Here is a 17,202-nt window from a genome sequence, read left to right on the forward strand (position 1 = left end):
GCAGCCGGCCGAGCCCCGATGCCGGCGGCCGCTGACAGAGCCCGGCGCCGCCCGCCGTCCCCGGCACCCGCTCACGGCCCCGGCCGAGGCGCAGCGCTCACCTGCCGAGCGGTCGCTTCATGCCCGTGTCGGCGGCGGGCAGGCGCAGGCTGTGCCTCAGGCTGCAGCCCTTGTCGAGAGGCGCGGGCGCGGCGGCGGCGCGCTCATGCTCAACCGTGACCGACTCGTTGCGCTTCCTCATGGCGGGCGGGGGGAGCGGCGGCGGCGGACCGGGACGTCGGGGACGACGGCAGCGGCTCCGCGCACGGCCGCCGCTCGCCCAGCGCCGCGCTCGCCCCAGCCCCGCCCCCGCCAATCTCCGCCTCCGGAGCGGGCTGGGGACAAAGGACACCCGCACCTCGGATGGCCGCCGCCCACTCCGCGCCGCGCCGCCATCTTTACAGCGGGCAGAGAGCGCCGCGCCGCCATCTTTACTGAGGGCAGAGAGCGCCGCGCCGCCATTTTGTTGGCGGCCTGAGGCGCTACCGCGGCGTGTGGGCGGGGCGGTGGCGGCCTGCTAGGAATAAACAAACCGTCTATTCTACTGTCACCAATAATATTAACAAATAAAAGTATCTGTGCTATAGCAATGAGCAGCAGAAAGCAGACATTCTTATGTATCCCGTCTTCCAATAGCAAATACTGGGTCGGTCTGACAGGGTGCCCGTGTGCTCTCCTAGAGGGAAGGAGGGGAGGAATTCCTGGAAAGCAGAGCTCTTCAGACAAGTGACCACAGCTATTTTGTGTCCATTTCTTCCGTCATCGTGCAAACTGAGCCATACCTGGAACATACACTGAGATTCCAGGTAAACAGGGCATTACAAATTAATCCCAAAAGCAAAAAACAGTGGGCCCGCAAGGAGGAAGTCGTTGCCATAAGACGAGCATCAGCTATTTCAGCATTAATGGAAAAATTGCACTCTAACGTGCTGATGTCTGCTTTGTCATGTCGCTGGAAGCTTCTCCTAACATTTGTGACCTTTTAGAGATTTTTAAAATTTATAAATCGCCACATCATTTATTTTTGTAATTATTTATATATTTATTGGATGTGTAGTCCTCCGTACAGTTAGTACATCATTTATGGTGTATAAGAGAGACTCTCCTATTTGGGATCAGTACTTACCCTTCTTACCTACTGTAAGAGGTGAGTGCTGAATCAGAACGTTGCCCACTCACAAAAAAATAATGTACAGCATCCATTCCTAATCCCAGATTAACCCCAAATAGTATGGTTGAATTCTGGTGGGTTTGCTGGGAGTGTGTTAAGGCAAGGGACACACTTCTCCTGCTGTTGTAAACAAACTAAGGTGAAATTCTGCCATCTGTGGTCACCAAACAATTCATCTAAACAGTGCTAAACAGCCCAGGGAACGTGCTGTCACAGGACTTCTTACCAACCATTAGCTCCATGTGATTCCACAGAGAGAATATACAGGAAGAACAGGAAAATCCAGTCAGAGAAAAAGCTAAGAAATAATTTGATACTTCTTAGCCCAAGGCATAAATGAAGATTATGGTAAAGCTGTAGCAGAAACTATCCCTCTGAGCAAGGTCACCTTCCATAGGGTATGTCTGGAAGGATCTTGAAAAGGTGTGAAGACACACCAGGAGATAAGGTAACCACCTGTTGAATTTTACTGATTTCAGTCTCCTTCCTACCATGTACTTGAATGCACCTGCCTGGCCTGAAGATGAAGAAGATGAAAAGCAAAAGATGGCAACTGAGCACAGATCCTGAGTAACATTAGAAAGTGAAGGGATGAGAAATGTGGATGACGCCCTAACAAGCGTCCACAAAGGACAGAACCCAAAGAAGGAGACACTGACGTAACACAAAAAGGCCAGAAGAAATTAATGGTGAGGAAACCACTGGAAGTTAAATCTCTTGAAAGCACAGGTTATTCAAAGCAACAGAGTGGTCAGAAAAAGCAAAGGCAAAGCTACCTTTGAGGAGGAGGTGACAGATGGGGGAAAAAGCCAAGGAGAGGAGACTCAGAGCAGAGCAGAGAAGAAGGAGACTGTACACCCTGCAAAGGAGGAAGCAGAACCTCTGAAAATCCAGAGAGGCCTGCTTTGAAGCTATATTGTTCTATTCCTCAAACTGCTCCTCTGTGACAGAGCTAGGAATTGTGGCACTACCAGCCATCATCAGGAAATTCTATTCAGGCACTCCTAACCAGTCCTGCGAGGCACAGCTGCCCTTCTGGGAACATTTTTTCCCCCAGTTTTGGAAATAGTTGAATGAACACTCCTAGAGTTCAGTGTCATCTTTACGATAGCCTTGCTGTCAAGCCTGTAAAAATGACCTTTTTTGGTGTTATATCTCTGGAAAAATGGAGGAGATGTTGCTGTATGTTATAGGCTCAAGGACATTTTTCTCCTTATGCCAAGCTAGGTTTGTTTAACTGATGAGTTTGAAAAAAAAATAAAAAATGAGCTAGTGCTTAGTTTTAGAGAAGACTGAAATCTTCTGCCTGGATGCATTGTTATTTGTTCCAACAACAAAGAGCATTGTGGTAAAGACATACACTGGTCCTGGGTCACATTTAGATCCTTTCTTTACAGTGTAGTATGCGTTTCTAAGGGCATGGAACAGTTCTGCAGAATTCAGACAACAGAAAATGCAAGTACATCCAGTCCAGCTCTTGCAGACCGTCTGCTGGCCAGGTGACAGAACTACCACATGCAACAGCCAAGCTCAGTATGATCACAGGGGTTCCTAGCAAACCACAGAATAGCTCAGTGTTTTCTTTGTTCCACTCCAACTTGAGGTCTGAGAGTTGTAAGTTGAGAAATACATAATCTGGGAAGCACTTGTACTTACCTGCCTGCTGAGGCAGTTCCTCAAGCTGTGCATTTGAAGATGTTCATAAGGTTTCTCTCCACAGTTTCTTCCATGCTGACTGTCTTGCCTCCTAGTCCTAGTGCCCCTGCTAAAGCAGTCTCGTTTCACTCACCACTAATGGATCATGCTCCATCTAAGAGAGAGCCCAGAATGTGCCTGCCCTCAGAGACTGGCTGGGTAATATACAACAAAGGTTCACAACGTGAGCCATCACAGAAAGAGGTGCCTATTGTAACTTTTTTTTTCCCTTTTTTTTTCCTTTTTTTTTCCCCCCCCATAAAGCTGCAATCCAGGAGTTTCTGTTCAGGAGGAAGCAACAACACAACTCAGAGCTTGCACAGCTAGAGCTACACTGAGATCATCTGAGTGCCCAAGCTTAAGTTCAAAGAGCTGTCTTCCAATTCCCATAGGTATTGACACTCCAGGACCCTTGTAGATCCTGTGGTTCTGAGAAACTGTAATACAAAGTGGCACTTTTGAAGCAGAAACCTGTGTGTCACCTACTGAATAGATGTGGTCAGTCAGGAAGATAGAGCAGGGCCAAGGACACAGTGCAGGTTTCCTGGTAACAAATCCACAGTACACACTCAAAGCAGGCTGTAGGTAAAATCTGCACCTGTTTGAAGCCAGAGCGATTCATATTACAGACTCTGCTGAAGAGAACTGGAGCTGTTTCACCTCTTGCACCAGCAAACAAGTCATCAAGCACCTCAAAACTTTCTCAACTTTCTTGACCCTACCCTCTTATTACAGCAAAAATCAAATCTTGCTCTGCAATGGCACATTTGTCCACTTGTGCAAATATCTCTATTTGAGAGATAACACTATGACATTAATTTTTGAGGTGTCCAATAGTCAGTGGCTGTAAAAGTGGCTTGGCCACTTCTTTAACAGGACAGATATCTCCAGGTGCTCAGACTTTTTCATCAGTAGTAGAGGATATGTTTCATGTGTTTAAATCATGCAGAACAAAATACACATTCTTCAAGAGCTGCTGAGGACTGCTGAGCTGTTTGTGTGTTCCACTGGAGCGAGTCATGATATTGCTGCTCAGCAGCAAGAGATTAGCTAGCAGGAGACCACCACAAGGTGCAAGGGTGTCATTCATACACATTCTTGGTTTTCAATAAACCCTCTTCCAATTGCTACGGATTATGGTGAATTTATCTCCGGAATTTCAAGCGTGCATGTGGAGCTGAAGCCTGCCGGCCCTGCAGCCTGGCTGCATCCACCACCGAGTGAGGGCTGCCGTGTGTGGGGTAGGGAGTGACAAAGTCTGTCGTCCACTGGTCACAGAGCGCTTGTAGGCAATGCAGCAGCATCGGAAACAGGCTGTCTGCTTTGTGCAGCACTCGCCTGTAGATGGCAGCAGGCCCACGTGGTCCCACGTGAAACGGGCTGAAGGAACGTTTTGCACCAGGTCAGCAACCACGGTGAAAATTTCTGACCTTCGCAGATTTCAGGAATAGCAGGCCTCTGAGACCAGAAGAAATGGAAAAGTCGTCTCTGGGGAGTAAAGCGTCAGGGTGAAGAACACCGAAGCAAACTGGAAAGACACAAGACACGTGGAGCATAATAAGAAGGCGATCAGGAGTAGTCAGCATGGATTTATGGGAAGGAACTGGTGCTGAATCTGCGATTAGATGGCTGATTTGATGGGTGAAAGGAGAGCAACTAATGTCTGTTCTCTTGACCTGAGTAGAGCTTGAACACTCTGGTAACATCACCACTGAGATATTGATGAGGTATGGGGTAGAGCCTCAGAGTGCTTAGGTGCACAAAGTCCAGTTGGAGGACAGTTGATAGGGGTGTGCCCAGGGGCATTTATCCTCTTTGTGGCTGTCAGACAAAATCTCTAGTGATGGGAAAAAGGGAAGCATCACTCCTACTTTCAAGAAAAGGAGAAAGGAGGACCCAGGTAACTACAGGTCAGTGAGCCTCATCTCTGTGCCTGGGAAGATCGTGGAACAGATCCTCCTAGAAGAGATGTTAAGGCACCTGCAAGATGAAGTGATCTGAGACAGCCAGCATGGCTTCACCAAGGGCAGATCCTATGAAGAAAGGCTGAGGGAGCTGGGCTGGTACATCAGAGGGTTGTGCAGCTTTTCAGAAGCAATGGGGACAGGTATGAGAAATGGGTGAAGATAAACCTCCTGCTCAGCAAGGCAAGTGCAAAGTCCTGCCCCCAGGGAGGAACAAGCCCAAGCACCAGCACCCGCTGGAGGCCAACCAACCTGCTGGAAAGCAGCTTGGCAGAGAAAGCACCAAGCTGTACCCATGCACAGAACAACCCCACAGCCTCCTGGGAGGAGTGCTGCCAGCTGGTGGAAGGAGGTGATGCTTCCTCTCTGCTCAGCACTAGCAAGGCCACAGCTGGAGCTCGGTCCTGTTCTGGGCGACGCAGTGCAAGAGAAACGCGGACACACTGGGAGGAGCCCAGCCAGAGGCACGAAGATGATGAAGGCACTGGAGCATCCCTCAAAGGCTAGGAGAGCTGGGACCGCGTCGCTCAGAGAAGGCCAGAGGGCACCCTAGGAACGCGCACCCGCGAGGGAAGGCTGCAAACACCCCGAGTTTTTCCCCCGGTTCGGGTCACGCCTCTCGCCCCGTGACAGACGGGCCGCTTCGCCAATCAGAAAAATTCGCCGCTCTGCGTCGGCGCGGCGCAGCGCAGGCTGTTGCTAGGCAGACGGGCTGGGCTGGCCCAATGGGAGCGGTGCGCTGCGGCCGGGCCCGGGCGCAGGCGGCGGCGGGAGCGGGAGCAGAGCGGCTGGGGCCCGGCGCTCACCATGCCCTACAAGCTGAAGAAGGAGAAGGTGCGGCGGGCGGGAGGGCGAGCGGCGGGGACGTTCCTCGGGCGTGCGGCCCGCTCGCCGCTCCCTCCCCGTCTCCCTCCATCCTCGCCGCGGCCTTCCCTCAGCGCGGCCGTTGGGCGGGGGCGCGCGCGGGGCTGCGGCCGGCAGGGGGCGGGGGCGCGCGCGGCGGGGCGGGCGGGGCGCCTGGTGCAGGAGGGCGGCGGAGGCGCGCGCGGGGGGCGGCGGTGCCCCCCCACACCTTCATCCCCACCCCATCCTCGACCCCCCCCAGCCCATCTCCCGCGGAGATGCCTTCGGTAGGAGAGGTACGCTGCCCCGGTGGAGGCCTCGGAACGGGCCGCAGGGTGCCCTTCTTGGGGGAGGAGGTACAAAGGCGGCGCGGGGCCGCGGTGTCGGGTCGCGCTGGGCGAACGTTTCGTTTTTTCGGCCTTTCAGGAGTCTCCGAAGTCGGCCAAAAGCACCACAAAGCCCGGCGGCGGCAGCGGGAAGGATGGCGGGGCTGAGAATTCGGAAGAGGTAAGGCTTCCGCCTCGCACGGCGCTGTCCCTGCGTTCCTGCAAGGGAGGATCCCTCCCGGATCCGTGGGGTCTGAGCAGAGAGCGGCAAAGGCGAAAGTTCACACCGAGTTAGTGCCCCTCCAGCTGCGGCCCAAGGGGAGCAACGGAGGAGTCACGGTGAGCCTCCTGTCGCGCAGCCCTGCGGAAAGGCCTGGCACAAAGCTGGGGGCAGTGTGGTGAAACTGGCTGCAGGGAGAGACATGGCAGCCTCCGAGGTGACTGCTGTGCGGCCTCGCCTCGGGCGCTGTGTGCAGCTGTGGGAGCCACAGTGTAAGCTATAAACTGTCAGCCTCCAAAGGAGGGATATGAAGGTGGGGAAGGGTCCAGAAGCCGAGATGAATAAGGAGCAGCTGAGGCCCTTGGGTTTGCTCAACACAGAGCAGAGGAGCTGAGGGGAGGCCTCGTGGCAGTCTGCAGCTCCTCACAAGGAGTGGAGGGCAGTGTGAAGCTCTGCTCTCTGGGGACAGTGACAGGGCCCAAGGGAACAGCATGGAGCTGTGTCAGGGGAGGGCAGGTGGGGGTGAGGGAAAGGCTATGCCCTAGAGGGCGGTGGGCATGGCACAGGCTGCCCAGGGCAGTGGGCACGGCCCCGATGCCGGAGCTCAGGGAACGCTGGGACACCTCTCTGACATTGGTGCTGAGTTTTGGGTGGTCCTGTGTGGAGCTGGGAGTTGGATTCAATTATTCTTGTGGATCCTTTCCCTCTGGGGATATTCTATGAGTCGATGAGAGGAGCCACCGCTCCCAGGGAGGAGGAGGCCTGACAGACAGGAGCAGTTGCATTGCTTCTGTCAGAGCAAAGCACAATCAACTCTGTTGTCACCTGGTGTCAGAGTGGGAGAGTAGTGAGGAGTTAGAGAAAAGGAGCTTGTTCTTGAAAGGCATTTTCTGGGGGAGTGAGGCTGCGAAATAATTGCTAGGACACCTCAAAGAATAGGGATAAAGTGCTAGAGATGAAGTGATTCTTCTTTGGTATAACTGCTTCATTTCTGAGCTCAGCATTACTCACAAAAAGGCACAATCTGTATTCCAAACTACGCAGAGTCTCATTCTCAATTTTGATGTTGCCAATCTGGATGTATTAGGTTGGCTTCAGCAGAATGTGATAACATGAAAAGCTGAATTAGAACTAACAAAAACTTGGGTCAGCTGGAGCTTTTCTGGCAGACTTGGGGCTGTCCAGCACCCAAACAGTGTGCTTGTGGGTTCTGAGACGTGGCTCAGAAGAGCATTGTATGCATATCCAGCAAAGGATGCATACATATGGTGGTATGATTTTTCTTTTGTTTCTTTGTAATGCTGCAGTTTGGCAAACAAACTGTGTCACTTCTATGTCCATAGAAGCCTGTGTGCTCAAGTCTCATTTGGGTTGTTTTGCATTTACGATTTGGAGGATTGGGTATGGGAGATGTCAGGCTTATGAAGACCTGGAAGACTTCTGTGGTTCAGTGGGAACATCATCGTCCAAATAAGGTTACTTTAGGGTCTCCTTCAAAGCATGGACCTGTGTTGCACAGCCTCAAAAATTATCTCTACTACAGCCAATCCAGTTCAAGGTTCAAGCCATGCTCATGCCTAACCTGCCTTGTAGCCAGCAGAGAACCAGCTGAGTTTGTTTGCCTTGGAGCTGGTGGCAGTTTTGTGGATTCCTCTTTGTATATCCCATCCCTGGCTTGGCCTCTGCCTGTTTTATGTTGTGTATACAGCTACAAACAGCTTGCTTGAGGGCTGTCTGCTGATTTAACAAGTGAGGGAACGCCTAGTTTGGCATCATGGGGTCAGGCTTACCTTTTATTTATTTGGTACTCTTTGTCTGTTGAGTTCCCACCTCTAGGAAGAAGAAGGAAGCCTGAGTCTTGCAATGTAAAGGTGATGGAGAGCCACCAGAGCAGAGCACTGTGATGTCCCCATCCAAACCAGTGGCGTGTGGCTGTGTTTCCTGGTAACAAGTGCTGCAGCCAGAGAGGGAGAGTTAGTTACAAGTTTTCTTCCATTACCTGAAATGGCACATAATGTATGGTTGTTCCTGGCCACAGGAGAAACTTAGAAGTGATGTGTCTAACCTTCCCTCCCATAAAACATACCCAGCCACTTCCTCATACCAGCCCTTCTTTAGGATGGAAGGCTGGGTCTCCTTTGATCACAGGAACAGAGAGCAGAAAGGAGACACCTCTCCAATGTGCTGCTGCCACAGGTCTCATCTCCATTTCCCTGTTGAGTTTGCAGTGAAGTTTGTTCTCTTGGTGCTTTCCTGTCTCGGGACTACTCTGCTGCAGAATGGAAGAGAGCTTTTTGCTTGATAAGAAGAAATGTATACCAGTTTGAATGCAATTTTCCTGCTCTTCAGAAAGCACAGAAAGGTATTTCTATTTTAATGCTGGGAGTAAGGAACTTGGTCTGTGTGCTAGAAGCTGGACTTCTTTCCTGTGTTGGAAAGCAGGAGAGGCTTTTGTCACCTGGAGCAGTATTGTGTGGTAGGAGTTAATGGCTCTGCTGCTGTTGTGGGAGTCTCGTGACTTCTAAATTCTTCCATGGAGTTATGGTTGTTTGGTTACCTTTCTGAAGGTGCACTGAACAGAATTGTCATCTTTGTGTCTCAGTAGATCAAATGTTTGATGGACTTGCAGCAGGAGAACATTATTTGGGCAATTCTCTTCCAGCATGCTTTTTCTTCCTTCGCGCTATGCTACAGGGAGCAGAGAAGGTCTCACAGTCCTCATTTATCCTGGTACCAGAAACTTGTGACTTGTTCTGCGGACAAGTTGTTCAGCTGGTGGAATGAGTAAAGCTCTTTGAAGAGCAGCTCTTGTTTGACAGACCTGAGCAAGTGCGGCAGACTGGGACCTCCCGTGAGGATCTTTGTGGAGGGAGATGAAGAGGGTAGGAAACCTGTAGTGTTTTATTCTTTGCAGCAAAGGAGGTTTTTTTTTTTTTGAGCTGAGGTGGAGGGGGCAGGTGCATTCAAAAGCAGGTAGATCCCCACCAGACGTGGTGTTTGAACTACCTATAGGGGGTAGTGCAGTGCTCTGTTGGTGAAAGTGTCTGAGGTGATGAGGCTGCACAGCTTGGCCAGTCCCTGGCTTTGGAGAAGCATAATTTGCTCCAGAAGAGATTGGAGCAGTGGAAGAAAATGTGAGAGCAGAGAGTGGGAAATAAAAGATTTTTTTAGATCATTCCCTATGGAACATGACGAAGGTATGAACGGAGAGAATTTCTGTGTAGCTATTTAAGGAGAAAAAACAAATAGAAGAGCACAAGTCAGAGTGGATGAGAGGATGATAAAGAGTTACTCCTGGCCAGAAAGCCTGGGAGAGGCAGCTGGGTGGTGAAGAGAGTTAATGACCTGGAAGTGAGAGCAGGGATTAGCAGCAGCAGTAAAGAGGGGTTGCTCTGCAGCCTCAAGGGCAGCTTGGAGCCTCACTGATGAGATGCAGAGCTCTGGGAGAGGGTGCTCCTTTTCAATGAGCTGCTGTATTACGTGTTTTGCAGATATCTCCATGGGGCTTGTTACTGCAGTACCTGGAGTTCATTATTCAGACATAAGCGTTACAGTGTGTTGGTGTTACTTCTGAGACAGAGAGGTTGATTTTAATAGGGGAAGCCGTGTAACAACAGACAAAGAACAGGTACTGACTTGAGGGATGGGAAGGGAAGAGTCATCTGAGGAGGAGGAGCTGAGAGCAGATCTGGGCTGAAAGCTTAGCAAGCGGGGGATGCTCAAGGGACCAGTGAGGCAGAAGGGCTTTCCGAGTGGCGATACACCCAGCTGCAGTGGGAGTGCCTGCAGAGGTGAGGTCATGGATGGGAAGGAGAACAGAACAGAGGCTGACGCTGCGCTCAGAGTGGCTGGGAGAAGAGCATCTCCTGGAGCCCAGAGTGAATAGAAATGGCACAGAGCGGGCCCAGGGCCTGAGGCTCATTGACTTGTACTGGCAAGCTCTTTGCAGGGAGGAGAGGTGGTGGGAACTAACAGGGAGGAAATGCCAAGCAGCTGGGGAGCCAGTGCCTGGGGGAGCTCAGACGTGCTTGTGATTGGGGCTGGCCCATCCTGCTGGCAGAGCAGCCCGCTCCACTGCAGTGGGAAAGGTGGGGCTGCTGCACCGCGCTTGGGCAAACTGCTTTGTGCTGTTCCCTGACTGCTCCAGCACACATGGCTCACAAACAGCATCTCTCCAAGCAGCTGTGGTGGTGTCAGGAGTGGGGCTGGAGCCTGGTTGGATGTGCTTGTGCTGGTCAGCTGATGCTGATGTCAGGGAAACAGACTGTGAGGTTGATACCTGGGTGTTAAGGGAAAAGCTTTGTTTTAGCAGTCTTGTATGTTCCCAAGGATAAGAGTATGTTAAAGAAGCTTGTAACGGGGCTCTCCTCTCCTGATTCATGCTACCAAAGTAGGGGGATGTTGAAGGCAGAAGGACAGTGGGCCTGATGCAGGAAGAGCTTCCTGAAAACAAGAATTCAGGCTGATGCCAGGAAGTCAATGTAGAAGTAATCGATGCTTAAACCCTTTGAGTGCTGCAGCATAAGAATGTATTATCTGGCCTTCCCCAGCATTGGATTTTCCAAAGTTTCCATAGGAAACTTTATGTGATATGTGCATATATCCATTTTCTAAATAACTAACAGTTGAAGCTGTGTTTTGTCTCTCTTCATGCCAGATGTTGAAGGCTAGAAGCTAGTGGCAGTGACTTTTTGCAGACTCCTAGTGAAGGGGACATGGCTGTAGACTGTTGGCCTGCAGTACACATACCATGACGGGAACATGTGGCATTGCTGAGTGGGTGGGGAATGTACAGACATGTTCTGTCAGCCTCAGGCGTCTTCTAGCAGGACCCATGGGTTCTCCTCTGAGTGTTACCTGTAAGGCTGTTGATGCACCTTTTGTTTCTCTCTGTACCACCTTTCCCCTGTAGTGGCTCAGCATTCATGTTCTGCCCTTCTTCCCTGTGGAAGGAGGGTGATCCAGCCTCCCCACGATGCAGGTGCGTTAGCTCTTCTTGCACAGTGATGCTGTGCTGCACCTCCTTGGAAAATGTGAGGACTCAGTTCAGGGTAAGGACTGTTCCTGTCTTGGGTAAGCTGCAGGTAAGCCAGTCCTCACAGGGAAGTCCTGGCTATATCTTGTTTGGAGGAGAGCTCAGATAAGCCTCTGCACTGCTGGTGCTTTCCCCCAAAATACTACTGCTTGGCATTCTGTGGAGAAATGGAAACATTGTGCTCTCCAAGCAAGGCTGGAGTAGGCTGATTGCTTTCTTGAGGTGTTTCCCTCTTCCATGAGTTTTCAATGAGTTGCATCAGTGTGATGTTACTGAGTCAGATGATAACCCACTAAGGCTTGAGTGGGACTCAAACCAGCAGAACTTCATCCAGAACAGAGCTGAGCTGAGAAAGCGCTGGCTTGAGTTTCTAGTTACCTGCTAAAAATAAGAAAAGTCTCGAAGTTCAAGGGGCACAAACTTGAGAGGAGGTCTCTGCACAAGAGTTTGTATCAGTAAGCTCTTGTAACTTGTTGTAAGACTTGGCCTTGCTTTCCATATCTCTAGCAACACATGTTCTGGGAAGCTCTAATGCCTTCATAGTACCTAACAGATATGAGCAGAACTGATGTATGCTTTGCAGATAACGCTGCCTATGCAACCAGCTGACCTAGAGGCTCGCAGGTGTACTGAAATGCAAGTGCAGTGGTGCAAATGTGCCCAGTCTCTTCAGTCCAAGAAGATACTGACCATATCTTATTGCCTGTGAGGCTTGTAAGTAAAAGCTTATGAGTTTTTTTGACTTTCTTTTCCATCAACAGGCCCAGCAGCCGCAGCAGCAGCCTCAGCAACAGCAACAACAAACAACTTCAAATAAACGCCCCAGTAACAGCGCTCCCCCACCAACCCAGCTAAATAAGATCAAGTACTCAGGGGGACCCCAGATTGTGAAGAAGGAGCGTCGACACAGCTCTTCTCGCTTCAATCTGAGCAAAAACCGGGAACTGCAAAAACTTCCAGCCCTTAAAGGTACAGAAGCTGTGGGGCAGGAGCAACCTTCCTAACAAGCTGTGCTTTCTCCAGGCAGAAGAGCACTGTGGAATAAGGGTTCTTTCCAGGGTGACCATGGTAGTCTTCTGCCAGCAGTGGTGTAGTGATGACTCTGGGAAAGGTGCTTGATGTGGCAGCAGGTTGCGAACTGATGAATAGCCTAAAAGAAAAAAGAGGATATTCAATATGAACTTCATTATTTGCTTTCCCATTTGAAACAGTTGAAGCCCTAATGCTTACATTTACATGAGATTGCTTCAGATTCTTTATCAGGTTGTGTGGGAGGGTGGTAAAGTGCAGAGACCTTAGTACAGACTGCTCTTGGCTCCTGCAGTCACCTGTTCCTGAGAGAGTACTGGGCCACCTTCTCCTCCTCATGTTTCCATTGCAAATTATGATAGTGCTGTTGAACTTGTCTACGTTGGGGCAGTTATCCAGCATTAGCAGTTGGTATCCATAATGGTGCAATTAAAGGTGCCTTAAGTGGAGACATGGAGAAAGTGTTGTCAGCAGTCACTCAACCAGGCCTGTTGCTGACGCTGCTCACAGAAACAGGCCTTTTAGGAAAGGTGGCTGTCTGATAGTTCAGTTAGTCTATGAAGGAAGCTCATAAAGTGAGTTTCTTTTCCACAGTAGCTTGTAATGGGAAGGGATTGATGCTTAGTAGATCAGAAATCTGTATAGTGTTTGAAATTGCCGGATGGAATAGTTGTTCTTTACCTCCACTGTCCCAGTCTCCATATTAGGGATTACTCTCCCTCCTACCGCACCAGCTCAAGGGGGGCTGTGACTAAAGAAGGGAATACATGCTAAGGGGTGAACCACTCTGATTCCTAGGCAAACCAGATAGATGCTTTGCCTACCTTGAAGGTCTGACAATTCCTGTTTTCTCTTCTAGATGCTCCTCCACATGAGCGAGAAGAGCTTTTCATCCAAAAGCTGCGGCAATGCTGTGTGCTTTTTGACTTCATCTCCGACCCCCTCAGTGACCTGAAATTCAAGGAGGTGAAGCGAGCAGGTCTCAATGAAATGGTAGAATACATCACACACAACCGTGATGTCGTCACTGAGGCCATCTATCCTGAAGCTGTTATTATGGTAGGGCATGGGGTCAGCATGTGCTTGTTTGACGTATAAATGGGGACTGTTCAGATGCGTGTGCTTTTGGGAGGGAGGGAAGAGAAAGAAAAACATTTGTCAGAGAGGAGTGTGACCTCAGTCTTTCCCATCATTTGTAAAGAGAGGTGGAAGTTTTTTTCCCTGGCACAAATTTCACTTGTGAGTTTATCTGTAATCTATAACCCTGCAGCCTCTAGAAGGAAAGCTTTTTGCTATGGTAAATGTGTTGCTGTGCCATGAGGGATTTGATGCAGGAGGCCCATCGTAAGAGTAGTGATGTCATTCATAGTCCTTTTTGCTGACCTCAGTTTTCAGTGAACCTCTTCCGGACACTTCCGCCATCATCCAATCCCACGGGAGCGGAGTTTGACCCTGAGGAAGATGAGCCTACATTAGAGGCTGCCTGGCCACACCTTCAGGTGAGGAGAAGGAAGGTATAGATCTGGGAAGCTGAGGGTCTGTGTCATGTGGATGCCTGCCCCAGTAAGTGAGGGTTGCTGTGTACTAGAATAGGGAAGGGCAAGGCCACAGGTGAGAAGCAGCATGTAGACAATGCAGGCGATAGGGGCATTCTGGAAACAAGCTGATGGCTCTGTGCAGTGTTCACCTGCAGATGGCTGTAGTCTCATGTGACACTGAGGTAGGCTGCAACACCTTGCTGGGAATAAAGGGAGCAGTGCCATGTTGTCTATGTGAGAAGCATTTCCCCGCAATGTTAATTCCAGTCCTGATGGCTCAAGAGCTCTCATCCTCTAGGCTTCAGCAGTATTAGAGGCAGCACCCTTGTCTGTTTTGGCACTCCTCCTTGCCATGCTCTCTCGGAGGCATGTGGAAGAGTAAGAGTGCTTGTTGCCAAAGCAAAACCTATGCTAGCACCTGCTAACACCTCTCTTTTATACTTATGTAGCACAGTTGCAATAACTGGGAGCGAATGTGACCAGAAAAAGATGGGAAACAGGAGGGGAAGAAGAGGAAAAGGGGCTGAGGATTTCTTCAGTAAGTTGTGTCCTGAGAAATAGTCTAAGACAGATTAGGTGAAAAGTGTTATGAAGGCATGAACAAACATGATTAATAGAGCTCAGAAGTGTAAGTCAGGAGGGTAAGTTTATAAGAGTCTCCTCAGACACTTGCCAGGACACATGCAGTCAATCTGACAAAAGCAGAACAAGAGCTAGTCACTGCAGGATGAGGCAAAAATACAGAGGACATGATGTGCAGTTCTGCAGCAGTGGTTAATCACTTCTCACTGCTCTGGTTGACATAGGGATATGAGTGTTGACAGGAATGGTATGTCCTCAGCACCAGTGTGCTGCAAATGATAGGAAGCATTTATTTCTTAGTTCTAAGTCAGCAGCAGGCAGCACAGGCCTGTGTCAAGAGGTCCACTGCTGAGTTTTCGTCATGACCTTGGGTTTTTTTGTGCTGCTGTTCTTGGCAGCCTCAGTTTCAGCTGTGGTTGGGTGGCCCCAGTTCCTTCAACTCCAAAGTTAGAACCTGGGGATACAGTGCTCTAGTTTGGCCTAGTCATCCCTCAGAGGCACTGTCCCTTGACAGGTTCTGCCTTTGGGTAATCTTGCCAGTCTAGGGCAGCAGTAGCACTGGAGGTTTCAACACTAGCAGCCTTCTGAAAGCAAGCTGGCTGTTCTTGTGGGATTGTGATACAGCATGAATCTCACGTGGTTTAGTAGGGTCAATCCAAATCTGAAGCCAGTTCCCAGGGGTCAGAGGACACGGTGTTGTTCTGGGGTCTATTTCATGTCTGCTCTTTTGTTCTTCCGTGGTGTGTCTCAAGGGCTTCCAAGAAGAGAAGGCCCTGGAGGGACCTTACAGTGGCCTTCCAGTACTCAGAGTGCCTATAGGAATGCTGGGAAAGGACTTTCTGTGGGGGCGTGTAGCAACAGGACAAGTGGAGGTATCTTTAAACTGGAAGGGGGTAGATTTAGGCTAGATATTGGGAAGAAATTCTTTACTGTGAGGTTGGTGAGACCCTGGAACAGGTTGCCCAGAGGCATTCAACGCCAGACTGGATAGGGCTGTGAGCAATCTGGTCTAGTGGGAGGTGTCCTTGCCTATAGCAGGGAGTTGGAAGTAGATGATCTTAAAAGTCCCTTCCAACCCAAACCATTCTATTCTATGATTCTAATAAATCTAAGCCTTTGTCTTTTCTTCTGGAGGTTTCTCTTCTCTGTAGAGGTGGGGACTGAAGCTAGGAGATTTTCCCAGGCTTAGTGTCTTGATCTGAGTAGGTGGCTTTTGTGTTTGGCAGGACCTGAAATGATGAGATCTCATGCAGACTTGGGGAATTATGTGCCACTGCTCTATAGCCCATTATAGTGAGGGCAGCTGAATCAGTGTCAGTGGGTGAGGAAATGCGTATTCATGTGTTTTCTGTGCCCCGCCTTAGGCTTTCCAGTCTTCTTTCAAGCCCCTCAGGAGATGGAAAACATGTAAAATATGAAATAAACAGGGATGAGAAGGTGAGGAGGATTTCTAAGCGATCTTTTTTTCCTCCTGCAGCTGGTGTACGAGTTCTTCCTCAGGTTCTTGGAGTCACCTGATTTTCAACCAAATATAGCGAAGAAATACATTGACCAGAAGTTTGTACTGTCTGTAAGTAATCATAGCCCCTGTGACTGTGCAGCACCTTTGTGAAGGACATGCAGCAGTTTGACCAAAGTTTTATGCAAATAGTCCAGTTTAATCAGAAGATATTAGATAATTAAGGTTTTCTTTCTTAGTCTTTTCTTGAAAGAGCAGCTAGAACTATCAGAGCCGGGCGAGAGTGCATGCAAGCTGTAGTCTCTGGAATCTGTTATCATTGTGTAGGTGGGAGAGGGGCACTGGGGGCCTTGCAGGGGGAGCATGGGAACGCACTGCTTTGGAGAGTGTCCAGGCCATTGCTGTGCTTTAGAATATGAGTGCTGATGGTAACAACTTGTAGCTAGGGAGATGACCACTGTGCTCAAGATGCTGAAGGCATCTCTTGACTGGAGGAGCCACTTTTCCTGACTAGGAGCACTGCCTAGTATTGCTCATAGCCTCATCCAGACAGTCATGTGTGCAGACACTGAATTTCTGTCCCCACAGCTGCTGGATCTCTTTGACAGTGAAGACCCCAGAGAACGTGACTTCCTAAAGACTATTCTGCACAGGATCTATGGGAAGTTCCTGGGTCTGCGAGCGTATGTGAGACGGCAGATCAACAATATATTTTACAGGTGAGGGGTTTCTTAGTGCCACTGGCTTGATGAATGGTTGGTACAACCCAGTGAGAGAGATTCTGAGCATTAGATTCTCTGATCTAGGCTTGAATTAGCCAAGTAACTTAGTTACTTAGTTACCAAAACCATTCTGTTTTGGTATGGATACCACTGTGGCCTGTGCCTAAGAGCAGCAAAGGTTTGGTATTGCTGTCTTCAGCATACGTAGTAAACGTTGGGATTGGTGAATGTTAGCTTCCCTGAAGCTGTGCTGATCAGGGAGCAGTGAATAGACTATTTGCCTCCATCTTTCACATCTTGAACTGTCTTCTCCAAGTTCTGTTTTGTAGAAAATACCCTTCTCCCTTGTTTTTCCTTCCTTTTCCTTATCAGACTGGATCCAGTGTTTGGCAATGACATTCTTCTCTCTTCAGGTTCATCTATGAAACAGAGCATCACAATGGGATTGCTGAGCTGCTGGAGATCCTAGGAAGGTAAAGATGGTCTTGTAAGTCCCAGAGCATTCACAGTGCATGACATGTCCTAGCTCAGTGTGCTGTGTGAGCTAGTAGTGCCCTCTGCCAGCTGGTGTTGCAGGTG

At 49.8% G+C, this 17,202-nt stretch overlaps 2 protein-coding genes across 5 annotated transcripts in view; one reads left to right on the forward strand and one right to left on the reverse strand.

Moving 5' to 3' along the window:
* LOC116235299 (lysophosphatidylserine lipase ABHD12) overlaps positions 1 to 339 on the reverse strand; it is a 28,861-nt gene extending 28,522 nt beyond the window's left edge. For both annotated transcript variants that reach the window (XM_090134626.1, XM_031603342.2), the window contains exon 1: positions 102 to 339. In XM_090134626.1, the coding sequence (XP_089990752.1) occupies positions 102 to 241 (140 nt within the window). In that variant the 5' untranslated portion in view covers positions 242 to 339. The remainder of the gene's footprint in view (positions 1 to 101) is intronic.
* Positions 340 to 5,552: 5,213 nt separating this feature from the next.
* PPP2R5D (protein phosphatase 2 regulatory subunit B'delta) overlaps positions 5,553 to 17,202 on the forward strand; it is a 29,685-nt gene continuing 18,035 nt past the window's right edge. The window contains exons 1-8 of one of the 3 annotated variants that reach the window (XM_031603339.2): positions 5,553 to 5,703; positions 6,139 to 6,219; positions 12,055 to 12,262; positions 13,182 to 13,381; positions 13,711 to 13,821; positions 15,920 to 16,012; positions 16,490 to 16,620; positions 17,037 to 17,096. In XM_031603339.2, coding sequence (XP_031459199.1) covers positions 5,677 to 5,703; positions 6,139 to 6,219; positions 12,055 to 12,262; positions 13,182 to 13,381; positions 13,711 to 13,821; positions 15,920 to 16,012; positions 16,490 to 16,620; positions 17,037 to 17,096 — 911 coding nt within the window. In that variant the 5' untranslated portion in view covers positions 5,553 to 5,676. Of the gene's footprint in view, positions 5,704 to 5,884; positions 6,009 to 6,138; positions 6,220 to 8,167; positions 8,621 to 12,054; positions 12,263 to 13,181; positions 13,382 to 13,710; positions 13,822 to 15,919; positions 16,013 to 16,489; positions 16,621 to 17,036; positions 17,097 to 17,202 lie in introns of those variants that run through there. The other 2 variants (XM_031603338.2, XM_090134622.1) reach the window with 2 other exon arrangements.

Source organism: Phasianus colchicus, chromosome 2 (genome assembly GCF_987193195.1).
Source record: "Phasianus colchicus chromosome 2, bPhaCol1.hap1.1, whole genome shotgun sequence".
Lineage (NCBI taxonomy): Eukaryota > Metazoa > Chordata > Aves > Galliformes > Phasianidae > Phasianus > Phasianus colchicus.